The sequence below is a fragment of the Saccopteryx leptura genome, chromosome 13 (genome assembly GCF_036850995.1).
Source record: "Saccopteryx leptura isolate mSacLep1 chromosome 13, mSacLep1_pri_phased_curated, whole genome shotgun sequence".
Taxonomy (NCBI): domain Eukaryota; kingdom Metazoa; phylum Chordata; class Mammalia; order Chiroptera; family Emballonuridae; genus Saccopteryx; species Saccopteryx leptura.
In genome coordinates this window covers 29,694,076-29,719,135 of record NC_089515.1, presented here as the reverse complement: position 1 = coordinate 29,719,135, position 25,060 = coordinate 29,694,076, and the positions used below count along the sequence as shown (strand labels likewise).

The following is a 25,060-nucleotide window of genomic DNA, read 5'->3' as shown; positions in this document are numbered from 1 at the left end:
ATCCTTCCCATTCTCTATCAGAACTCTTGATTTTGTACCCTGTGAAGCACTTGACCTCTGTTCCCTTGCAACTGGGGTAGCCATGTGACTTAGTTCTGGCTGGTGAGCAAGAAGTGGAAATCTACCAGGTGGGACTTGTTGGGAAGTTAGTGTTTTCCTGATCAAAAGGGCCAGAGGCAGCTGACGCGCTGTTTTTGCTGTTAGCCCTTCCCGCCTTGCTGCTCGCCTGTGGCTGAGTGGGGAGGAGAAGGCACCATCTTGTGCCCATGAACACAAAAGCCACCCCCGGGTGGAGCAGGAAGGCAGACTGCGTGTGGGACGTGGCCCTCGCCCCTGCCCATCTGCAGACTCGTGGTGTGGAGCGGCCCCAGTTTCTTGGAGTTTATGTTGCGCGCAGTCAAATGCAGTCATTCACGATGCACAGCCCAGAGCTCGCTGGCACCCCGCTGCCACTCCCGACCAGCTGGAGCGAGCTTTTTGTGGCTGAAGGAAATGAAGGGTGGGCTCCAGGGCCTCCCTGGGCTCTGGGAGGATTTTTCTTGGTCCCAGGCTGGAGCCTGCTGGGGGTTGGACAGCAGATCCCGGGGACGGACTGGTAGCAGAGCAGGCCTGACCCCTGGGAGGGGGGCGCTCTCCTGGGCTGGGCTCCGGAGCCTCTCCCTGCTGCTCCCTCCAGCTGCCAGCACCTGACAGAGGTCAGTATTGTGCTGCCGCCAGATGAGGCCCCGTCCTGTGTGTTCAGTGGAAAAAGAATCCCTGCTCCTGGTTGACCATAGAAGTGTCCGTAAACATTTGGTCAGGGCAGGAGGCTGGGAGACAAGAGGCGGATTCAGGGAGCCAGGTGGGCTGGGCAGGCTTCGGGCGAGGGTGGGTGGCAGTGGCTTCCTCCGAGGTGAGGAGAAACAAGCGGGCCTCTGCTGCTCCTGACCTGCGGCGAGGCCACCTGACGGCGCGGGGACTGATTTATGGGCAGGCCGGCGGACCACCTGTTAGCCGACAGGCCCCACCGCGGAATCCGGCCCTCCGTCTCGTCTGAGGCGGTGTGCTCCCCTGGGAGCCCCGGGAGCCAGGGCTTCTCACCTTAGAGACGCGGCCCATTGTCTCGGAGGAGCCGCAGGCCTGGACTGGACTTGGCATCCCAGCTGTGCCCTCACTGGTGAGGAAAGCCCCTCGGGGCGTCCCAGCTCCCTGCTCTGGGCAGATCTGTCCTGTTCCTCAGTATCTGCTGATGCCCCCCCCGCCCCCGCCTCAGGGACTCTTTCTGGGCACTGCCTCTTCCAAATGCTGACATCTGTCTGGCAGCAGCCTGTGGCCTCCGCTTCAAGGCTTGTCCCCTCCCTGTCCCACTCGGTTCAAGGAAGCAGCCTCCATCTGCTCTGAGCTCCCTGCAGAAGCCCCCTCAGGCCTTATAGCGGTCGCCTCTCTCTCCACACGCAGGACGGACGCCCCTCCAGCCTGAGAAACCGCAGCCCCTTGTCCTCCCGCGTCAGCTGTGGGCTTATCTAGATTACCTAGATGGGGGTTCTCAGCCTGGCTGCAAACCACCCCGGGAGCATCTAGAAATGCCGATTTCTTTCTGCACACCCTCCTGAGATCCGGATTTAATTGTTTTAAAGGTCCAGCTTCATAGAAGCTCCTTTGATGATGAGAAGGTTATGTGTTGAACTGTGGACTGTGAGACTGCAGGCGCGAGTGGGGCCTGAGCTTGTATGCCGTGCTGATGCTCCGGCCCAGCGAGCATGCACCCTCACCTCCTCGGGGCCAGGACCACTGCAGGGGTGCCTGGGTGCTGCAGGTGGAGGAGTGACACGCTCAGGCTTCTGGCTCTTCTGAGTAGTTCGTGCCGCAGTCTTCTTGGGCTCCTCAGGGCAGGCATTGCCCGAGTGGGGGAGACCCTTTGGGACTGTGGGAGCAGGCTGGGGAACTTGGTGTTTCTGACCCTCCTCAGGGACAAGAGGTGACCATTTCCATCCCCCATTAGTGGTGGGGATGACAAGGGTGACCCTTGTGTGCTCTTGGGGGATCCCACACAAACACGGACATGGCTCCCCTTAGGCATTCTGAGTACGTCTATGTGGACAGGCTGTGGGTTATGACAAGGGCCCCTTTCTAAAAGTCCCTTCTGAACCTCTCTCTCCTACCTCTGGGGAACAGCCGGACAAAGAAATCACCTGGTCAAGACCAACTGTTTTCTTTGATTTAATTAAAAACTTAAAAAAAAAAAAATTACAAACCAAACCCTACCTGCTTCAGTCTGGTACCTGTGGCCTCATAGCAGTAGCAATAATTTACTCGTTGTCGAGATAAAAGGGGCATGCGAGGGCTGAGGAATGAACCCCAAGAAGCAAGCCTCTGGGAGGGGGTCTAGGCTGGGATTCTCTCCAGTCCAGGGTGAGGGAACTGTCAGAGATGGGGACAGTAGGGAGATGTGGCTGGGGGACACTGTGACCCTAATGCCTTCCCTCTGGGGCTACGAGAGGACACGTGAAGGGACAGTGGGGGTGGAGAACTGGCCTAGTGGCTCAGCCTAGTGTCAAGACTTCCCTCTGGAAGGCGAGGCCCCACCCCCAGCAGAGGGGAGCCGACACCATGGTCCTCTCCATGGGCTGCTCACAGTCCCTCCACCTTGCCCTCCACTTTCCCCTCTGCCCACTGAGACCCTGGGGGTCTCCCCCCAGAAGAGAAAGCCTTACTTTTAAGAGTGGAAGCCACAGACACCTCAAACCCCTCAGACAAGGACAGCCCAGGCTCCACGCCCATCCCTTAGGGTCTGTGCTGGGACTCGGGGCCAGACCAGAGGGAAGGAGGTGACAGTGTGCCCCGGGCACAAGGACAGAGGGCAAGGCACAGCTGGCTGGTGGGGCAGGGAGGAGCATCCTTCAGTGGGGTTCAGCAGCCCCATAGAAGAAGGGGTAGTAGAGGGAGCAGGGGTAGGAGAACATGAATTTGACGGCGAACTTCATCTCCTTATTCTTCTTGTCCCAGCGGTAGATGGCCATGAGCAACAGCTGTCCGTCCACCTTGCGACCCATGACCAGGAAGCTGCCGGCCAGAGCGTCCAGCTGTGGGCAGGGGCAGCCCGCGCCGTTCTTCATGTGCAGCACCAGCCTCTTGGTGTCCTTGCGCTTCAGGGGGCCCGGCTTGAGCAGCTTCTTCTTTTTTTGGGCCCCAATCAGCTTCCGGTCCCCATTCTCTATCTTGATCTCCTTGATGCGCATTTTGACCACTGTGTGTGGGGGTGTGGACAGAGGACAGCATGAGACCAGTCACAAAAGTTGGCTCAGGATGCTGGTGGCCCCACAGTGCTTGTGCTTGGAGAGGTGGAGCTTATACACACACATTTTAATATTTATGAAGCTCCTATCATGTGTCGGACTTGCATGGACATGACCACGTTTTATCCTGGAGGTATGCAGGTGGTGGGGGGAAATGAGATTTGGAGAGGTTGTCAGCTGCCTACATTCTGGAACCTGGATTGAAGGGAGGTCTGGCCCACTCCAGAGCCTGTGCCTTTCCCCGACATGAAGAGCAGGGTGGAGAATTCTCCGTAGGGAGCGGGGTGTTAAGCTTTCAAAGGAGGGAAATATTGGAAGTGCGGTCACCAACTAGAGGGTTTGGTAGAGAGGGACCCTTGAGATGGAGGGATGCTGGACTTCATGATCTCTGGGGGTATTTCTGAATGGTATTTCTGACTGTGTGTATGCTTGTGCCGTATATATGGGTGGAGTCTGTGTGTGTGTGTGTGTGTGTGTGTGTACATACATGGTGTAAATGTGGGCTGGTAAATGTTTGACAGCTGGCTGTGGAGAGGGGCCTGCTCTGTAGCATGTGCTGGTTTCCATGGGGTGAAAACCCCACTGTGACCCACCATGTCACTGAGCGGAAGGTTGGGAAGTCTTGCTGGCGCAAACATACCACCCATCTGTGTGAGGCTGTGAAGTGTGAGTGAGAGTGCGCATGCGTGGTGCTGTGTTTGTGTAGGAGAGTAGGTCTGTGGTGTGTGTGGGGGTGTGAGTGTGTGAGGGTAATGGGGAGATGTGGTTCAAGACTGAGAGTGGTCCGAGAGTGACTGTCCAGGGCACTCTAAGGTGACCACAGGGAGCCCAATGCAGTTGAGAATAAGGAGTCCTGAGCTAATCTCTCCCTTCTTCAGGCCTCTGGACCCCATCTCGGAGCCTCCAGGGAGGAGCCAGAGAATAACTCTTCCACCCAGGAAAGGAAATTGTTATAAAATCTCTTCCCTGCTCTTTCCCCCTCACTGCTTAACTCCTCTCATCTTCTGTCTTGGATGCACACCCACCTTGCTATGTGGCACTCTCTTCCCAAACAGACTAGTGGCAGGAAAGACCTGCGGAAGTGAAGGTTTGTCACGCTCTCTCTCTCACAGACAGGGAGGCCAAGACACAAAATGAGAGCTGACCCGGCAAAGATCGCAGCTGGGCTTGTGTGGTCCATGCAGGAGCCAAGGCCCGACTGGACTTGCTCAGCTGCCCCAGGAATGGGGAGGCTCCAGGATGAAGCCGTGAGGCAGGTGACTGCAGCTGCCCTGGCCAGAGTGCTGCGGGTACTTGGCCGGGTGCCCAAGGGCAAGGGGGCAGCAATTCTATCCTGGAGCCCATCTCTCCCACCTGCTGTGCCCATCCATCCTGGGGCTAAGCTTGCTCCCCCCAAAGAGAACCCAGCCCTGGAGTCCCTTCTGTGGACGTTGGCAAGGGAGGGCTACAGGAGCCCTGGCCAGCGATGGTTTCTTAGGCCTGTGGACCATGACCCCAAGCCCCCAAGATGATATTTAAAAAAAAGGACAGTTCTCTGGGGAGAGGGTTCATGGTTATCAGCAGAGTCTAAAGGGATCAATAAGAAAAAAACTGTTAGGGCTCACAGTGATGGGTGTGGGCATACATGTTCATCTGTGTGCGTGTCAAGGAGGAGGTTGGGGCTGGCTGCGTGGGCTCCACACTCACCAAAGTCACTGGAGCACATCTGCTCCATGAGGCCGTCGGCGCTGTGTTCCATCTCACACTGGGCGCAGATCTTGGTCACTGAAGAGAGAAGCAAGGGTGGAGTCGAGGGAGGCTGGTGTGGGGACCAGAGTCCAAAGAGCCACTGAGGGTGCAGGCTAGTCCACTGAGGAGCCACCTCCCCCTGCCCAGCCTCTGCTTCCTCAGCAGGGAATGGGATGGTGGTAGGGATAACACCGCCTGCTCACTGAGTAGTTATGATGGTAGGGATAACACCGCCTGCTCACTGAGTAGTTATGATGGTAGGGATAACACCGCCTGCTCACTGAGTAGTTGTGAAGGTAGGGATAACACCGCCTGCTCACTGAGTAGTTGTGAAGGTAGGGATAACACCGCCTGCTCACTGAGTAGTTGTGAAGGTAGGGATAACACCGCCTGCTCACTGAGTAGTTATGGTGGTAGGGATAACACCGCCTGCCTGCTCACTGAGTAGTTGTGAAGGTAGGGATAACACCGCCTGCTCACTGAGTAGTTATGATGGTAGGGATAACACCGCCTGCTCACTGAGTAGTTGTGAAGGTTATGCAGGATGAAACTGCCCAGGTGGGCATGGTCGCCCAAGACCCTGGCAGCTGCGGCCATGACATTCCCTGTCTTCTAAATTTTGTCTCATTTAATCCTCAGCCTATGAAGTAGGTATTTCTTTATTTTAAAGAAAAGGAGCCTTGGCCAGGTAGCTCAGTTGGTAGAGTGCTGTCCCAATAAATCAAGGTTGCGGGTCTAGTCCCCAATCAGAGCACACACAAGAATCAACCAGTGAATGCATAAAGTAGAACAACAAATTAATGTTTCTCCCTCTCCCTTGTTCTCTCTCTCTCTAAAATCAATAAGTTAAAGAAAAAAAAGAAAAAGGAAACTGAGGCCCAGAGTGGCTATGCAAGTCTGCAAAGCTGTAAGGACTGAGCTTAGAACTCAGAATCTGTAACTCCCAGGCTAGTGACGGGGTGGGCGTGTTTGTGGGGTCTCTCACGGAACACAGGGTGCAAGCTGTGGGTAGACAAGGGATGCTTGCAGGGCAAGGACTGTAGCAGAGGACACCAGCCCTCTAAAGTGGGAACACCCAGCCTTAGCACTACAGGAACGGATTTTTCAAAGGAACCCCAAACTCTTCATTTTTATATGAAATAATCTGAGTTTTGTCTGTTGGCCACACACTCAGGCTGCTTCTGGTCCTGAGGCCACCGCACAGCACCTGACCTCTGTTCTCCTGTGCCTGTCTCCAGGTGGGCTAGCCAACAATGGGAACGAGGGGGCTCCAAGAAGGGTAAGGGCCAGGAGGGATCCGGAGCCTGGGACTTTCCTGCCTTCCAGACTGCTAATGGTTGGGCTCTAAGAAAACCAGACAAGGAGCCAGCTGGGATTCCTGCTGGGCACCACAGCTGTCTCTGCTAGAGTTGGCTTTTTCTCCCCTGCTTTCCTGTCCTGTTTCTACCCTGAGGATGGGGTGTGTGTGGGGGGGGTGGTTTCCCTTTTCTCAACACTCCTCAGTCACAGGACCCCTACCCAGCCTTGACTTTTCAGGAAAGGGCATGATGTGTAGGACTGGGCACTGTGTGGGTGAGGTTAGCTCTGGGGGTGGGGGGTGGGGCATGCTGGGGTCCCTGCTGCCCTTTGGGAAAGTCCTAGTATGGGGAGCTCCTTAGATTCTTATATTAGCCATGTAGGCAAAGCGTTCTTGCTCAGTATTGCGGTTTATCCTCCTGTCTGGTGCCAGCTGGGGTTACTCTGTCTTGGAAGGAGTTGGGCAGACCACCGCTGAAGGGGACGCACAGTCAAGGGAGGCTGGGACAGGGAGGAATTAGGGGTAATGGGACTTGGAGGTGGGCATTTAGGATGTCATAGGTTTCAGGAACCTGGGGTCATTTTCATTCTTACTGATGGGGAAACCTATGCTAAAAGTTAAGCAACTCCCCAAAGAGGCAGAGCCTGGCAATCTACTCTTTCTTCTGGACTGAGCCTTGCCCAAGGCCTCCCAGTATGGGAGACTGGGGGAGAAGAGTGAGGAAGTTTACGGTTCCCAGGAACTGAAAACAGGGAGATGGAAATCATAGCCCAGGTGTGCACTTAGACCCGGGTCTTTCACTAGATTCCTTCCCTCAGCCCTCCTCCCCTCTCAAGGTCCCCAAACCAGGTGGGAATCCTTGCTTTGGTGTCTTAAGAGTCCAGAGTTATGGGGGAGGTGAAAAGAATTGTTTGGTGACCTCCAGCATTCTTGGGCTGAGCGAGGCAATGAGGGGACAGTATTACTGCCACCCCCTGGATTCCAGCGGCTTGGGAAGGTGGGTGCTGCGGGAGAAACCAGGAGGGTTTTCGGGCCCGGAGTTGGAATGGGGAGAACCAGTGGGAATCCAGAACCGCAGGGAGGCACTACTTTGGCAGTCCGCGGGGAGGTGGGAAGGCTGGAAGGCTGTGAGAGACAATCCCAGGGGTGCTTAAGGCCAATAATTAGGGTGTGTGTGTGTGTGTGTGTGTGTGTGTGTGTGTGCGCGCGCGCGTGCAAGGCTTGACACCTACGGGGGCTTGCAGAGCTGTGCTAAGGGGTTGGGGGAGCGGCATCCGTCCAGGGCCCAGCTCGCGGGCACCCAGGACCATCGGAGCGCTCGGGGCGGTGGTGGCGCTACCTGGAGGCGCGGTGGCGGGCAGGTGCCCGAACTGCACAGCGATGCAGAGGTCGTTGTCCAGGGGAAACTTGTGGCAGTGCAGCATCTCGGGCCAGGGGAAGCCATAGGCCTCCATGAGCGGCGCGCAGCCGGCGCGCACCGCCTCGCACAGCGAGCGGCACGGGTAGATGGGCTGGTCCAGGCAGACCGGCGCGAAGAGCGAGCAGAGGAAGACCTGCGTGTCCGAGTGGCAGCGCTTGGCCAGCAGCGGCAGCCAGCTGCTCGCCTGCTGCTTCACCTCCGCCAGGCTCTCGTGCTCCAGCAGGTTGGGCAGCCGCATGCGCTTGTAGCCCACGGTGTGGCAGAGCGGCAGGTCGGCGGGAATGTCGAGGCACTTCGGGGGCTTGGAGTACGAGCGCCCATGCAGCGGCTCGGTCTGCCAGCCGTAGTAGTCGTACTCCTGGCCGCGCGCCGGCGCCCAGTGCAGCACCCCCAGCAGCAGCGCCAGCGCAGCCCCCCGCATGGCTGCGCAGTCCCCGCCGCTCCGTGCGCGGAGCCCCAGTTGCCCCGCGTGCTCCCTCTGCCACGACACTCCCCTCTACGCGCCGCAACCGAAGTCGTCCAAGTGGGTGGCCGACTTTGCTCCCCTTCGGGGCGCACCAAGTGATCCTGGCGCCTCCCACCTCGGGGCTCCAGCCCCGGCCTTGACGCGCGCCCAGCCAATCTCCGCCCGCCCGGCCCCCGCCCCAGGCTGCGGGGAGGCAGGGTGCCTTGCCGGCGGCCCCTCCCACCGGCTCCCGCGCCCGTGCCAGCGCCGGCTCCTGCGCCCCGCCGGAGTCGTCCGCACCCCTGCCGCAGCCCGGGTCTCGTCTCACGCCTCTCCTCGAGGCTCCCTCACCTTTCTCGACATGATCCCCGTCCCTCGCCTTCTCCATCCTTCTTCCTTATCTCTCTTCGCCACGGCCTCTCCTGTTCCTTTTCCCACTCACTTCGCTTGCTTATCTCTCCGTCTGGGCCTTTCCCCTTCCACTCTGTTTTCTCTTCCCTGACACCTCGGTTCTCCCGTCTCCCAGCGGGAGGCTCCTGACGGCCCACACTCTCCTGGTTCAGCCAGGCAGTTCTTTACCCCTCAGCCCTCAAGCATTTTTTGAGCTCCTGCTTGGGCTGAGTATGGTGCTGTCTTCTGGGGAGTCAGAGATGGATGTAACCCAAAACCCACCTCCGGGAACATCATGACCTAGTGGGAGCGAAGATAACCATAACCGCTATTTAGTGAGTTCTACTTAAGTGCCAAAGACACTGCACAGCATTTTACAACCTTATCAACTACTATGTCTAATGATAGCTAATACTTACTGGGCGCTTAGTGTGTGCCAAGTCTGTTCCGAGCACATTGCATAAACTACCTCACTGAATTCACACAGTAATGCTGTAAGGTGGATGGGTACTATTAATAACCCCACTTTCCAGATACAGGTACTGAAAGGGGTTAAGAAAGATTAAGTAAGCACCGGTGAGGGGACTTGAACCCAGGTAGTCTGGTTCTAGTGTCAGAGAGGAGAGGTCTGGATTTAGAGCCTGCAGGCTTAATGGCTATAGGTGGGGTGGGGTGGGGGCTCAGAGAGGTCAAGTAAGTGGACCTTGGTCACATAGCTAATAGGTGAAGGAGCAAGGATTTGAATCCAGGTGTTGGGCTCCAAAGGCCAGGGCCAGGGCAGGAAATGGAGTTTGGAGAGCATACCCCCTCTGGGAGCCAGGAGGAGGAAGGAAGTGAAGGACATATTCAGGGAGGCATAAGAGAGGAAGCAGGCTCTGGCCGGTTGGCTCAGCGGTAGAGCGTCAGCCTGGCATGCGGGGGGCCCGGGTTCGATTCCCGGCCAGGGCACATAGGAGAAGCGCCCATTTGCTTCTCCACCCCCCCTCCTTCCTCTCTGTCTCTCTCTTCCCCTCCCGCAGCCCAGCCGAGGCTCCATTGGAGCAAAGATGGCCCAGGCGCTGGGGATGGCTCCTTGGCCTCTGCCCCAGGTGCTAGAGTGGCTCTGGTCACGGCAGAGCGACGCCCCGGAGGGGCAGAGCGTCGCCCCTGGTGGGCGTGCTGGGTGGATCCCGGTTGGGCGCATGCGGGAGTCTGTCTGACTGTCTCTCCCCGTTTCCAGCTTCAGAAAAATACAAAAAAAAAAAAAAAAAAAAAAGAGGAAGCAAACTCAGGAGCCAATGTTTGAGGTCTTTCCCTTCTGTCTGGGTCCTGCCTTCCATTGGCTTCCCTGTGGGAGGAGCTTTGGACAAGAGGCTTGTGGGTTCGGTGGCTCCAACTTGGCCTCCCAGCCTTTTGCTGGAACAGGGTTCCCTGGGGAGGTGTCTTGTAGGAGGACTTGGGGTGCTCTGCGGCTGGCTCTGCTGGGAGGCCAGAGTGCCGGGGCACTTGTCCCCCTCCACACCTGCCCTTTCCCCTCACTCCCACCCCCACCCCATCCTCCTGAACTTTTCCAAGGCTCCTGGCTTCCCATGGTTCTGTCCTGGATCTGTCCTTGCAGTGGTAGTGGAGAGAGGCACTCTCTTTTTTTTTTAAATTTTATTTATTGATTTTAGCGAGATAGGGGAGAGAGAAAGAGAGAGACAGGAACATTGAGCTGTAGGCAGGAACATTGAGCTGTTCCTGTATGTGCACTGACCGGGGATCGAACCAGCAACCTTTGCACTTTGAGAGGATGCTCTAGCCAACTGAGCTATCCAGCCAGGGCAAAGGGCTGCTCTTAATACTCACCATGCATGGAGCACCCACACACACAGAAGGGGTTACAGAAATGCAAAAGACATAGGCTCAGCTTCATCTGATCTAGTTGTGAAAAGTCAGAAGGCAAAGGAGGCAGAAGAAAATTCAGCCAGACAGAAGTGGGGGTGCGACAGAATATCTTTTTTTTTTTTACAGAGACACAGAGAGAGCGTCAGAGAGAGAGGGATAGAGAGAGGGATAGATAGGGACAGACAGACAGGAACAGAGAGAGATGAGAAGCATCAATCATTAGTTTTTTTTGTTGCACGTTGCAACACCTTAGTTGTTCATTGATTGCTTTCTCATATGTGCCTTGACCACAGGCCTTCAGCAGACCGAGTAACCCCTTGTTTGAGCCAGCGACCTTGGGTCCAAGCTGGTGAGCTTTTGCTCAAACCAGATGAGCCTGTGCTCAAACTGGCAACCTTGGGGTCTTGAACCTGGGTCCTCTGCATCCCAGTTCGACGCTCTATCCACTGCGCCACTACCTGGTCAGGCCATAATATCTCTTGATTGCAGATGACCCAGTTGGGTCCAGGTAGAACAAGCTGAGGATATTTCCTCCCCCTCTCCCCTCTCCCAATCCCCAGCACAATGAGGTTCTGTGGATGACTACTCAGGAGGTGAAGGAATAGTTCCCACAGGGTCAGACAGCATAGTGTAGTAATGGTGCAAGAGTCTGGACTCTGCAGACAGAAAGAGTCAGGTTCGAATCCAAGAGCATACTCACTGAGTGACCTCGGGCAAGTATCATACTTAGCCTTTCTGACTCCCGATTTCCTTGTTTGTAAGCTGGAAACTCCTCAGCAGTTATTGTGAGGGGCAAACAAAATGATGTATGGAAAGAAAGTCCCTCCCACAGTGCCAGCACATAATAGGCACCTAGGACTGTTAGCTCTCCGAGGGATGTGTGATTACAGGGTAAAAATACGGTGTGAGTTCCAAAAGCTTCCCCAGGACACCTGAGCCCTGGCTCTGGTTTGGGACCAGACTCTGCATGCCAGCTCATCCCTGAGCCTCCCTCCTGGTTTGGCCAGGCTTTGCTGTCCAGGGGAGGTCTGGCCTTGGGCACTGGGTGGAGAGGGACGTTGAAGCTCCCCAGGTGGTTGTACGAGGTGCTGACTCCTTGGGCAGCCGGTCCCCTGCGCTGTTCTCGGAGTTCCAGTGACTGGCCTGGACAGAGGCAGGCCCTGTTCCTGCTGCTGGTTATGTAGGAACTGCAGGTGGTGCAAGAGCAGTGGGTCTGTGCCTGGCAGCTTCAGGGGCTCTGAGGGGCCGAGGGCTCAGGCTGGAAGCCTCTTGGAAGAGGAGGATGGGCAGTCTTGACCCAGTTCTGCCTGGGGAATCCTTTAGGCTCCCTCACATGGAACCCATGATGAGATCAGGGAGGGAAGCTCTTCACAAGAAGGGTGCCCAGGTGGTGGTTGCACCCTGGGGCAGTTCTTCAGGGAAGCTCTCCCTCTGAGGCCAGGCCGTTTGCTTCTCCTGGCTCTGCAGCCTGAGGATGGAGGAGGCTGCTCTCCAATGTGATGCTCCTTTCTTTTTTTTTTTGTATTTTTCTGAAGCTGGAAACGGGGAGAGACAGTCAGACAGACTCCCGCATGCGCCCGACCGGGATCCACCCGGCACGCCCACCAGGGGCGACGCTCTGCCCACCAGGGGGCGATGCTCTGCCCCTCCGGGGTGTCGCTCTGCCGTGACCAGAGCCACTCTAGCGCCTGGGGCAGAGGCCAAGGAGCCATCCCCAGCGCCCGGGCCATCTTTGCTCCAATGGAGCCTTGGCTGCGGGAGGGGAAGAGAGAGACAGAGAGGAAGGAGGGGGGACAGGGTGGAGAAGCAAATGGGCGCTTCTCCTGTGTGCCCTGGCCGGGAATCGAACCCGGGTCCCCCGCACGCCAGGCCGACGCTCTACCGCTGAGCCAACTGGCCAGGGCCTATGATGCTCCTTTCTGATGAAGCTGTTCCAGAGCCCAGGCAGCTGGCGGAACACCTGGCGTGCTGGGCATCTGTCCATCGTGGAGTGTCTGCAATCTGTCCAGGCACACATTCCCCCGGCAGAAAGAGGGGACCGTTTGTTTAAAGGAATGTTTATTCATGGTTTGTTGTGAGCAAAATCCTGTATAGATACTCCGTTGATTAAACTTGTTGATTATGTTACCAGATCCTACAGTTTTCTACTTATTTATTGCCTACTTCAGTGATTATGTATGATCAGGATTGGGACACTACAAGGTCAAACTGGTACATAATTCCAAGATCCACTCAGAGTATAAGATAGACCAATAAATTTTAAGGTAATAGATAAGAAAAGTTTATTAATATGGATTCAGATTTTACACTACAACCATCATTGAAGGAACTGCCACATGTCAATTTCTGATAGTATTAAAGAAGAATATCCACAGGCCCTGGCTGGCTAGATCAGCGGTAGAGTGTCGGCCCAGTGTATGGAAGTTTTGGGTTCGATTCCCAGCCAGGGCACACAGGAAAAGCGCCCATCTGCTTCTCCACCTTTCCCCCTCTCCTTTCTCTCTATCTCTCTCTTCCCTTCCCACAATCAAGGTTCTATTGAAGCAAAGTTGGCCCAGGAGCTGAGGATGGCTTCATGGCCTCCACCTCAGGCACTAGAAGGGCTCCGGTTGCAATGGTGCAACACCGCAGATGGGCAGAGCATCGCCCCCTGGTGGGCTTGCTGGGTGGATCCCTGTAGGGCCATGGGCCATGTGGGAGTCTGTCTCTCTGCCTCCCTGCTTCTCACTTAAGAAAAATACAAAAAAAAACCCAACCAAAAACCAAAAAACAAACCAACCCAAAAAGAATATCCACAATACTGAAAAGGCTATTAAAATATTCTCTTTTCCAACTACATTTTTGTATGAGGCCAAATTTTCTTCATCTACTTTGACCAAAACAAGATGTAACAACATATTGAATGCAGAAGGAGATATGAGAACCTATTTTCTTGTAAACCACACACGAATGAGATTTGTAAAAATGTAAAACAATACCACTCTTCTCGCTAATTTTTTTGTTTTATAAAAAATAATTTTCACAAAATTTATGTTAACATACAATGGGTTTATTATTGTTATTTTAAATAAATTAATTTTTTCTTAGTGTTAATTTTAAACATGGTAAATACTGATAGATGCAAAGCCATGTAAACAAAAGCTGTGTAATCTAAAAACCATAATAATTTTAAAGAATATAAAGGGATCTTGAGACCAAAAAGTTTAAGAATCACTGATTTACTTATTTTGTTCATTTCTGATAGAGGTGTACTAAATATACTTTGATTGTGGGTTTGTTAATTTTTCCCTTTGAATCATTTTTGTTTTATATACTTTTTTTTTTCGGCATGTCTGGATTTTATTTTTTTACTATAATGTTTTATATACTTTGATGCTATGTTGTTAGGAGCATGAAGTTTCATGATTATTATTATATGTTCTGGTTGGATTGTAATTTTTATCTGTATGAAGTAGCTTCCTTTGTTCTGTTTAAGGTTTTAGACTTGGGAATAATAATTCTTACAAGCCAACATTAGAGCCTGCCGTGGGCCAGGCATACACGTGAAAGAGTCTCAGTCTTTGGTCATGTGGAGAACATGAACACACAAAGGCGGAATAGTGTAGCAGGAATAGTCTGGGCTTTGAGTCAGACTGACTGGTGCTGAATTCTGACCACTTCCTATTGGTGTGTCCTTGAGCATATGTTTGTTGGACTCTAAACGTTACTTTCTTCATCTGTAAAATGGGGTTAATAACACTTACTGACTGGGTGGGAGTGAAAACTTACTGAGTAAAGGGTGAGAGAAACACCTGGCAGAGTGCCTGGTGTCTGTGGTCAGTGCTCCAACAAGAGCCAGGATCCAGGATATCTGCCCTGTGTGTGCCTCCTTCCAGAGCACCCAGGAGAGGCTGTGTGTGGCAGTGGGGAGTGTACCAAGCTTGGATTCAGAAGATCTGAGTTGCGTTTTCAACTCAATAACAAATCCCCCCCCCCCGAACACCCTAAGTCTCAGTTTCCTCATCTGTAAAATGGGAGGACCACCTCTGACTTACATTCTTCATTCTTCCTGAGATTATTTTGAAAATCAAATGTGATAAAGGAAAAGGAAGGGGGTTGAGATGATGATGAGGTTGACTTTGTCCATGGCCTGAGGTTGGGACCTCTTTTCTGTCCCCTGCTGTGAGGGGGTCCTGCCAGCAAAGGCTTGCCTACCTCCCAGGAAGGTTGTATCAACTGATGGTCATTGGTGCCAATTCAATGCCAACAAGAATCTCCAATTTGGGGTATAGTGAGGAAGAAAACTTTTTTTCAGTGCAAAACAGCTCAATTGTGATACAACCCAGCTGCAAAACAGCTCTGGGGCCAAGTGGCCCTGGGGACAAGCTCCTCTCTGGCTAGACAGCTCTGCTCTGCTTCTTGGAGGTGTGCTCCGCTCCGCCCCGCTCTGCTTTGTGCTGTGCAGTCTGCTTCACTCTGTGCTGGCTAGACATCAGGCAGTGAGAGTCTTCCTTCCTTCCTTCCTTCCTTCCTTCCTTCCTTCCTTCCTTCCTTCCTTCCTCCCTCCCTCCCTCCCTTCCCCCTTCCTTCCTTCCTCCCTCCCTCCCTCCCTCCCTCCCTCCCTCCCTCCCTCCCTCCCTCCCTTCCTTCTTTCCCTCCTTCCCTCCTTCCCTCCCTCCCTCCCTCCTTCCCTCCTTCCCTCCCTCCCTTCCTTCTTTCCCTCCTTCCTTCCTTCCTTCCTCCCTCCCTCCCTCCCTCCCTTCCTTCTTTCCCTCCTTCCCTCCTTCCCTCCTTCCCTCCCTCCCTCCCTCCCTCCCTCCCTCCCTCCCTCCCTCCTTCCTTCCTTCCTTCCTTCCTTCCTTCCTTCCTTCCTTCCTTCCTTCCTTCCTTCCTTCCTTTCTTTATTTCTTTCTCTCTTTATTTCTTTCTATTTTAGCAAGAAAGAGAGGGACAGACAGGAACAGATAGATAAGAAGAGAGAGAGATGAGAAGCATCAAGTCTTCATTGTGGCAACCTAGTTGTTCATTGATTGCTTTCTCATATGTGCCTTGACTGGGGGGCTCCAGCTGAGTTAGTGATCACTTGCTCAAGCCAGTGACCTTTGGGCTCAAGCCAGTGACCATGGGGTCATATCTATTATATAATCTCACACTCAAGCCAGCAACCTCGCGTTCAAGCTGGTGAGCCCATGCTCTCAAACTGGTGACCTTGGGATTTTGAATCCTGGGTCCTCTGCATCCCGGGCTGACACTCTACTCACTGCACCACTGCCTGGTCAGGCAACAGTCTTTTTTTTTTTTTTTTTTACAGGGACAGAGAGAGAGAGTCAGAGAGAAGGATAGACAGGGACAGAGAGAGATGAGAAACATCAATCATCAGTTTTTCGTTGTGAGACCTTAGTTGTTCATTGATTGCTTTCTCATATGTGCCTTGACCGCGGGCCTTCAGCACCGAGTAACCCCTTGCTTGAGCCAGCGATCTTAGGTCCAAGCTGGTGAGCTTTTGCTCAAACCAGATGAGCTCATGCTCAAGCTGGCGACCTTGGGGTCTCGAACCTGGGTCCTCTGCATCCCAGTCCGACGCTCTATTCACTGCACTACCACCTGGTCAGGCCCACAGTCTTCATTTTTAAGTGGAAAAGGGAAAGTGGGTTCCCTGAGTCAGAGGGGAGTTGGCTTTTTTTTTTTTTTTTTTTTTACAGAGACAGAGAGAGAGTCAGAGAGAGGGACAGACAGACAGGAACAGAGAGAGATGAGAAGCATCAATCATTAGTTTTTCTTTGCGCATTGTGACACCTTAGTTGTTCATTGATTGCTTTCTCATATGTGCCCTGGCTGCGGGCCTTCAGCAGTCCGAGTAACCCCTTGCTTGAGCCAGAGACCTTGGGTCTAAGCTGGTGATCTTTTGCTCAAACCAGATGAGCCCGTGCTCAAGCTGGCAACCTCGGGGTCTCGAACCTGGGTCCTCGGCATCCCAGTCCGATGCTCTATCCACTGCGCCACCGCCTGGTCAGGTGGGAGTTGACTTTTTTTTTATTTTATAAAGATTTTATTTATTCATTATAGAGAGGGGAGAGAGAGAGAGAGAGAGAGAGAGAGAGGAGGAGCAGAAAGCATCAACTCCCATATGTGCCTTGACCAGGCAAGCCCTGGGTTTTGAACCGGTGACCTCAGCGTTCCAGGTCAACGCTTTACCCACTGCGCCACCATAGGTCAGGCAAACAGGGACTTTCTTTTGCAGATTTGTGGGTAAGATTGAATGAGAAGTACCTGAAGATGCTCAAACCTGCAGTAGAGTGAGTATTCAAACAGGTGTGTGCAATCACAGGAGGCAGCCAGTGGGCGGCCCCCACGCTTGGCCCCCATGCTCAGCCTGGCTGTGGTTGGGCCCCTGGAGACCCCAGATTTATCAGACATTTCAGCTGAAAACTATCCTCTGCTCTGGTGGTTCTCGACCACCCAGGGTCTGTAAAGGAACTACTAAAGGTTCATAAACTATTCTCCATGTTTCCCCGAACCAACACAGAATGGTTCATTTGCCCGTAAATAAAACAGCAGATTTCTTTGCTTTTGGCTGAAATTACACGCTCTCCTTCTCTCATGCTGAACAAGAAGTCAATTGGCAGTCCGTGTATCTTTGATTAATTTAAAAACAGAGGCTGGGAGAGGAAAGTGAGTGGCTTAGCGAGGGGAAGGGTAGGTCAGAGGCCCCAGGGGAGGAAGTCAGGAAGCCCCCAGGAGGTTCCCAAGGGCAGGACTCTGGAGGGGAAACCCAGGGCAGTGGTGGGAGCGGTGGGGGCCCGCTGTGGGGAGAACCCCAGGGAAACAATGGCCTCATTAAGGAGCGGGTGCGGGTGGGGAGGGGCCGGGCGAAACTGCAGCCGCCGAACTCCTCTCCCTCACCCGAGCCAATAGACCGATTGTCCTCTGTTGGGAGAGAGCTGAGGCATTGGCCTGGGAACTGCTGGGCTCTTGCCCTGAGGGACACCGCGGTGGTCTCGGCCTCTTTGCTTCATCCCAGAATGACTCTTCTGTGATCCAGGCCACAGTAGGGGCTACCTGTTCCTAGCTTTTCCAACTGGCGGTTCAGGGTGTGGGTGCCCACAAGAGTCCCTCGGAAAAGAGGCCCTACTTGCCTTCTGCCCACGTCTGGGAAACCGAGACCCTGGTTCGGTCGGTCTGAGACCAGAGCTTAGCTCACTCCTGTTGGCTGTCTGATCCTCTGTTCTGTGGCCTGGGGCCAGTTGCGTGGCTTCTTGGATCTCAACTGCTCCACCCATAGAGTAAGGAGAGTTGAGCTAGAAGTGCTTCCCAGCTGGGTTTTGTCATCAGGAGCCAGGGGTGCTAACTTCCTGCAGAGCCCGCCCACCCTGCAGGGGAAGAGCTGTGGGGCCCTAATAGCTGATAGAGCCCCTGTTGAGAAGCGCTCATAGGTCAATGCTTTTCACTACTGGTGTTTTTACAGTAAGATGATACTGTTTTTAAATGATGTGGCTTGTGGGAACTCAGCTGGTAAAACAGATGAGAGGAGAGGAGAGTGAGTGTGGTTAGGCTGGAGCAGGGCCCAGGGCCTGGAGCCCTACCCTCAAGCATTCTTATACCCTCTAGTGCAGTGGTTCCTAACCTTTTTTGGGCCACGGACCGGTTTAATGTCAAAATATTTTCAGACAGGCCTTTAGGGTGGGATGGATAAATGTATCACGTGACCGAGACAAGCGTCAAGAGTGAGTCTTAGACGGATGTAACAGAGGGAATCTGGTCATTTTTAAAAAATAAAACATCGTTCAGACTTAAATATAAATAAAACGGAAATAATGTAAGTTATTTATTCTTTCTCTGCGGACCGGTACCAAATGGCCCACAGACTGGTACTGGTCCGCGGCCCGGGGGTTGGGGATCACTGCTCTAGTGGACCCTGAACAGCACAAACTCTCTCCAGGGCCTCCTGCAGCTGACTGGGCCCTAGTTGGCTGTTCCGGGTATTCTGATTGGTTGACAGTGTCTGATACTGGTGAGTGGCTATGCTGGGCCAGTAGTTACTCTTCACCTTTGCGTACACCCCGTGGATTTTTGTTTTTCTTTAATTGTTAGAGGTATGATGGGCAGATGAAGTTTGTGGCTGTGAATTGTCCCTGGCCTCCTGGGCCTACCTGGAGCAGGCTGGCTGACATGGGCATCACAGGGCACACCCATCACCAAACGAGGAGAGAGGTTCCCAAACCTGCCATGTGAAGCAATCACCTTAGAAGCCAGTTACAAGACACATTCAGATTGCCGGGCCACCTGCAGACTCCAGTTCAGCACCTGTCACTCGCAGGTGGTTCTGATGCAGTGATCTGGGGACCGGGGTGAGGAACACTGGCTTCCGAGGGCGCGGTGCCTGCTTTCCTCTTCCTGCCCTCCCCTGTGGTCGCAGCCCCTCTCCAGGGCTCAGGGGCCTCCTTGAGGCGGAAACGAGAACTCCCTCCCCTCTGGAAGCCCCACACAGCCTGTCCCCTTGGCCCAAGGATGCGGTTAGTCAGTCGGGTTCGTGTCCATCTTACTTTGCCCGGCACCCAGCTCAGGACTCTGAACTGGAATAGTGATGTTGGAAGACATTTGCATGTCTAAGCACTGTGCTAAGTGCTTTATTATCTCATTTAAAGCTCTGCACAGTGCTGAGAGTTGGACGTTATAGTCATCCTTTACAGATGAAGCGTCAGAGGTGACCGAGGAGCTGGCCCAAGGTCACATAGTGGACTCTTCCAGACAGAGTTGACTCCACTGCACACATTCAGAATGCAGGCAGAGCAGCCAGGCCGTCTCTCCATCTGGGGTTTCATCACCACTGCTCAGTCAGTCTGACGCGATGCTATTATTAGTGGTATTATTAATGAGGACTTAAGACTTCCCAGGGGCTCGTGCTTAAGAAGAGAGCCTCATGTAACTGAGAACTGCTGGGGTCCTGATGGGAACAATTCACCTTTAGAAGGTGTTGGGAGTCATGTCTGTTACTTTGTTTCAGCAACCGAGGGAGGCGTGCATGAGTCCCCGCTTTACAGATGAGGAAACTGAGGCTCAGCAAGGTTAAGTAAGTAGCAACTCAAGGTCACCCAGGCAGTAAGGGATGGAGTTGGAATGAACAGGCTCTGACTCGCCCCAGATTCCACGCTTTTCCACCACCTCATGAGTCTGGATTGTGCCAAGGTCAGGAAAAGAGGTAGGTCTTTTCAGCCTGAGGCGTGTCCCTCCCAGCCCACCCTGGAGGCTCTGCAGGCAGCTCAGGGTCAGCTAGAGACAAAGAGGCCCCTGCCCTCTTGACCTAGTTATGTGGCCGTGCAACTCCAGGTTAGGAAAAGGTGCATTCTTCCCTCTCCGCTCACATTACCCAGCCTCTGGCTTTCTGGAGTTTTTGTTAAAATTCCAAATCACTTGGCAATAAGTCCTCTTCCCCACAGTTTTTGCAAACAAACAGGAATGAAGCACCCTTCAGCTTCCAGATCGCACATTTTCACACCTTTTCCCACTTTAAACTGGTGCCAGGGCCCCTTAGGAGATATGTGGGCAGCACATCCAGACAGACTGTGGTTGTTCCTTCCTGGGCCCAAGCTCATCTCTGGGGGAGGCAGAAAGGACCCCAGGCTTGATGCCTAAGGAGCCCTGGCTGCCTCTGCCCGTGCAGCCGTGGGTGCACTTAACTTCTCTGGGTCCCAACTTCTCCATCTCTTAGCTGCCATCCTGTTGAGAGGGTCAGATCAGATCACGTATGTGAAGAGGTTTTATCACTATTATTATTGGATAACCTTAAGGTCAAATTTGTTTAATAAATCTCTGCAATGATGGAAATTTTCTATATCTGTGCTCTCCAATTCAGTAGTCGCTAGCCACATGTGGCTATGGAGCACTTGAAATGTGGCTAGTGCTACAAGGAACCAAACTTTTTTTTTATGTGAAAGCTGTGTGTTTCTTTTTTTCTTAAAAAAATTTTTTTTAAATGTATTGATTTTAGCAAAAGAGGAAGGGAGAGAGAGAGAGAGAGGAACAGGAAAATCGAACTGTTCCTGTATGTGCCTTGACCGGGGATTGAGCCAATAATCTATGAGCTTTGGGACAATACTTTAATCAACCGAGCTATCTGGCCTGGGCTGGAATTTTTAATCTAATTTAGGGTTGTTGTTTCTTTTGTGAGCTGAAATTTACATAACATAATTTAACCTTTTTTTTTTTTTTTTGTATTTTTCTGAAGCTGGAAACGGGGAGAGACAGTCAGACAGACTCCCGCATGCGCCCGACTGGGATCCACCCGGCACGCCCACCAGGGGCGATGCTCTGCCCACCAGGGGGCGATGCTCTGCCCCTCTGGGGCGACGCTCTGCCACGACCAGAGCCACTCTAGCGCCTGGGGCAGAGGCCAAGGAGCCATCCCCAGTGCCCGGGCCATCTTTGCTCCAATGGAGCCTTGGCTGCGGGAGGGGAAGAGAGAGACAGAGAGGAGGGGGGGGTGGAGAAGCAAATGGGCGCTTCTCCTGTGTGCCCTGGCTGGGAATCGAACCCGGGTCCCCCGCACTCCAGGCCGACGCTCTACTGCTGAGCCAACTGGCCAGGGCAATTTAACCATTTTAAAGTGAGCAATTCAGTGTCATTTAGTGCATTCACAATGTTATGCAACCATCACTTCTATCTGGTTACAAAACATTTTTGTCCTGCACCCCATAGAAAGCTCTTCCCAGTTTCTCCCATTCCCCCTGCCCCCAGTCCCTGGAAACCACCAAGCTACTTTCTGTCTCTATGGATTTTCCTCTTCTGGACATTTCATATGAATGCAATCACATGGTATGTAATCTTTTGTGTCTGGCTTCTTTCACTTAACAGAATGCTTTCGAGGTCCACCCATGTTCTAGTGGGGATCAGTACCGTATTCCTTTCCAATGGCTGAGTATTATTCATTTTAGTGACTTTAGATTTAGTATATGTGCTGCCGAAGTGAGCACGACTTAATTTAAATTTAAATAGCCTCACGTGCCTGGTGGCTAGTGGCCCGGACAAGCAACAGGCAAGGGAGGTAACAGAAGAAGCTGCGAGGGCCTGCTGGTAGCGGAGGGTGCCTGCCCGATGGGAGAGAAGACGGCTGGAGGGTGAGAAGGCTGAGAGGGAGCCTGAAGCTGTGGCCAGTGGCTGCCATGCTACTGTGTTACGTATGCCAACTCCGTCCATCCTCGCAGCAGCCCTAATGTAGGTCTGTCCTACCATCCTCCCTATTTTCCAGAGGGGAAGACTAAGGCTCAGAGTGGTTAAGTCACTCGCTCAAGGTCACACAGCTGGTAAATGGGAAGGGATGGATCTATGAATGTGGGTCTTGCCCTTTTCTTGATAGCTTCACCACTAGCTTACACAGTCTTTTTAGACTCATCCAGGACCTGCCAAGATGAAGGCAGATCCAGGCCCCAGCTGCACCCACTCAGACCAGCACCCATATATATGGCAGGGGTTCCAGTGCCGCCCGGTGTCAGCCTTTCTGAGCTAAGAACCAGCTGGAACCTGGGTGCCTCTTTGGGAGTCAGGAAAGGGTGGTTGATGAGACACCTTGGAACAGGATTAGGGAGTAGCTACCCTCCATCAATTCCCCATCGTTTATTAATGAGTAACCTGGCCTGTCGGGGCTCCCGGGGCCCTCTCTGGGCCCCCACTATTAATTGATCTGGGAAGGAGCTCAGTTAATTGCAGACCCAGAGTAAACAGGCTGGGATAAATGGGGCTGATAGCAGATAGCGTTCCTTGGCGGGGCTGCCCTTTGCCCTTTGGGAAGGAGCAGTGGGAAAGGCAGAGGGAAGGAGTGGTCCTAGGAATGTCCTCAGAGTGGGGGAGGGAGGACTGGCTTACTGGGACCCCAAAGAGTCAATCTGTGTGTCCTAGAAATGGAGTTCTCGGCTGGGCTCCCTGCTTGCTGTGCTCTGCCACAGGGATGGGGGACAGCGAGACTGACATTCACCTCTCTTCATCTCTCTCCTGTCCATCTGTCTCTTCCCCCCTCCCTTTTAGCATCCTACCTTTCTTCCATTCCTCCACTCCTCCCTATATCCACCTGTTTTTCTTTACTCCTCTCTCAATTTCATGCATCCATTCTTCCCTTGTTCTATCTACTCATATGGAAGTCCACCCCACCTCCTTGCCTCCCTCCTTCTCAATCCCTCACTCATCTTTTTTTAAAAATTATTTTTATTTATTTATTCATTTTAGAGGGGAGAGAGAGAGAGAGAGAGAGAAGGGGGGAGGAGCAGGAAGCTTCAACTCCATTATGTGCCTTGACCAGGCAAGCCCAGGGTTTTGAACCGGCGACCTCAGTATTCCAGGTCGACGCTTTTATCCACTGCGCCACCACAGGTCAGGCCTCACTCATCTTGATATCTTTTCTTCTGATCTAGTGACAGCGTGTTTCTCGAGAAAGCTAGGGAAGAGATTGGTGGGAGTCCTCTGAGATGGGTGGAGCCCTCCATGGGTTCTGATCTGGGCCCAGGAATGGCCTGGTGGAGTCCTTGCCTGACTTCAGACGTGCTGGCCACACGTGCTCAAAATCAGGTGGGTTTTCTCTGTCCCTGCGGGAGGACAGAACATCTGGTGCCCCTTCCTCAGCCTAGCCTGTGACCCTGTATCTGAGGCAGCCTCTCTCCCAGAGCTGAGCCTGCATTTGGGGTTGGTTCTGGGAGCAGCAGCACCCATCAACACGAACGCGTTGGCTGGAGTTTGAGGTCTGACCCCTCTGGGATCCCAAAGTCCACACCCCAGCATGACATGGGAGAGCCCTAGTGGGGCTTTCCAGAAGTTTCATCCTAGCAATGCTGTGTGGAGCGCAAAGCACGGACTGTCGTACCCTTTTTACGGATGCAGAAATTGAGGCTGTTAACTGAATCCTTACAGCTGGATAATTAAGTTCCTAGAGCCATTCACACATCCCTTAATAAAGTAACGTCAGACCTGTAACCCTGTTTCCAAACCCCAAACCTGTGTCCGTTTTACAGACGGGGCACCGGAGGCTGGAGTGGGGAGAGGACTTTCTAGTTAGCCCGTGGGCATTCTGGTGGTGGAGACTGGTCAGCAAAGGGGGGCAGCTCAGCCCCAGGACAGGCACAGGCCCGGACTCCAAGTGCTAACAACAGCCGAACTTCACAAGGGCAGCCATCTGTTGAGCCCTATTCAGTGCCAGGCACCGTCCTGGTGCTGTACACATTCTGTGGTGACTGAGTCAGTTCGGTTCACATGGGAGACCAAGATGGCAGCTAGAGAACAGACCCTTTCGGTCCCCTCTCCGCCTGCTCCCACCCTCCTGTGGCGCTCTCAGGTTGGTCTGGGGGCAGCATGTGTCCTCCCAGGGCCCTGCCACCACCCATTAATCCCTAACCGCTGCAGCTGGGAGATAAGATAGCACCAGCCCATTAATCAAGGCTGCCTGGCCGGGAGGCTGGGGGTGGGGTGAGACAACACCACCTCCCAGGTGGAGATAAGTCCCCTCCTCCTGGATCCCTTGAGGCTGGGCAGAGAAGGATGCTGGGAAGTTTGTCTTCAGGTTCCAATCCCAAGTATCTGGGGTGGTGGTGTGTGGGGGGCAGTGGAGCCTCCAGTGGACACTGAGGCAGCAACGCTGGGAAGGGCCGCCCCTGTGTGAGGCCAGACAGGAGCCGGTAAAGCTGGGTTCCAGCCACAGTGCTCCCTCCGCTGTGTCTGTGCCCTGGGACGAGCCCCTGTACCCCCTGGGCCTCGGTGCTCCCTCCGCCGCGTCTGTGTCCTGGGATGAGCCCCTGTACCCCCTGGGCCTCGGTGCTCCCTCCGTTGCGTCTGTGTCCTGGGATGAGCCCCTGTGCCTCCTGGGCCTCAATGCTCCCTCCGCTGCGTCTGTGTCCTGAGACGAGCCCCTGTACCTCCTGGGCCTCAGTACCTCCTGGGCCTCGGTGCTCCCTCCGCCGCGTCTGTGTCCTGGGATGAGCCCCTGTACCCCCTGGGCCTCGGTGCTCCCTCCGTTGCGTCTGTGTCCTGGGATGAGCCCCTGTGCCTCCTGGGCCTCAATGCTCCCTCCGCCGCGTCTGTGTCCTGGGATGAGCCCCTGTACCTCCTGGGCCTCAGTACCTCCTGGGCCTCGGCGCTCCCTCCGCCGCGTCTGTGTCCTGGGACGAGCCCCTGTGCCTCCTGGGCCTCAGTACCTCCTGGGCCTCGGTGCTCCCTCCGCCGCGTCTGTGTCCTGGGATGAGCCCCTGTACCTCCTGGGCCGCAGTGCTCCCTCTGCTGCGTCCTGGGCCTCGGCGCTCCCTCCGCCGCGTCTGTGTCCTGAGATGAGCCCCTCTACCTCCTGAGCACGTCTGAACGAGTGGGAGGGGCACCTGGGCTAGGGGACCTGGAGGACCCTTCTGCCGTGTCCATGCTGAGTGACCAGTCACTGGGGCAGGTGAGGGCGGGATCACTTGACAGCAGGGAGAGAGCAGAGGCACTGTCTTCTCTAAGGACGACAGGCTGGGTGGATCTGTCCCAGAACCTGTTAGACATCCTCACGGGAGAGCAAGTGGGCGGTGGTCGTGGTGGACGCTAGGGTGAGACAGGAGGGAGGAATGGACCCATTGAGCCACTGCGCCCGGCAGGGGGCCATACAGTACACTGGTTAAACACTGGGGTGCTGTAATTGTGGAGAACGAGTC

At 54.0% G+C, this 25,060-nt stretch overlaps 1 protein-coding gene across 1 annotated transcript; it reads right to left on the bottom strand.

Moving 5' to 3' along the window:
- Positions 1 to 1,451: 1,451 nt before the first annotated feature.
- Positions 1,452 to 8,282, bottom strand: SFRP5 (secreted frizzled related protein 5). The gene is made up of 3 exons (XM_066355444.1): positions 7,640 to 8,282; positions 4,962 to 5,039; positions 1,452 to 3,226 (listed from the first exon to the last, which is right to left on the bottom strand). Exons 1-3 carry the CDS (start codon positions 8,139 to 8,141, stop codon positions 2,880 to 2,882), a joined length of 927 nt encoding a protein of 308 aa, XP_066211541.1. The 5' UTR covers positions 8,142 to 8,282; the 3' UTR covers positions 1,452 to 2,879.
- Between the last annotated feature and the right edge of the window lie 16,778 nt (positions 8,283 to 25,060).

Coding starts and splice junctions, on each gene's coding strand:
- SFRP5 (XM_066355444.1), bottom strand. CDS start 8,141: ATGCGGGGGGCTGCGCTGGCGCTGCTGCTGGGGGTGCTGCACTGGGCG. Junction 5,040..7,639: donor GCCCGCCACCGCGCCTCCAG/GTAGCGCCACCA, acceptor TTCTCTCTTCAG/TGACCAAGATCTGCGCCCAG. Junction 3,227..4,961: donor GATGTGCTCCAGTGACTTTG/GTGAGTGTGGAG, acceptor CCCCACACACAG/TGGTCAAAATGCGCATCAAG.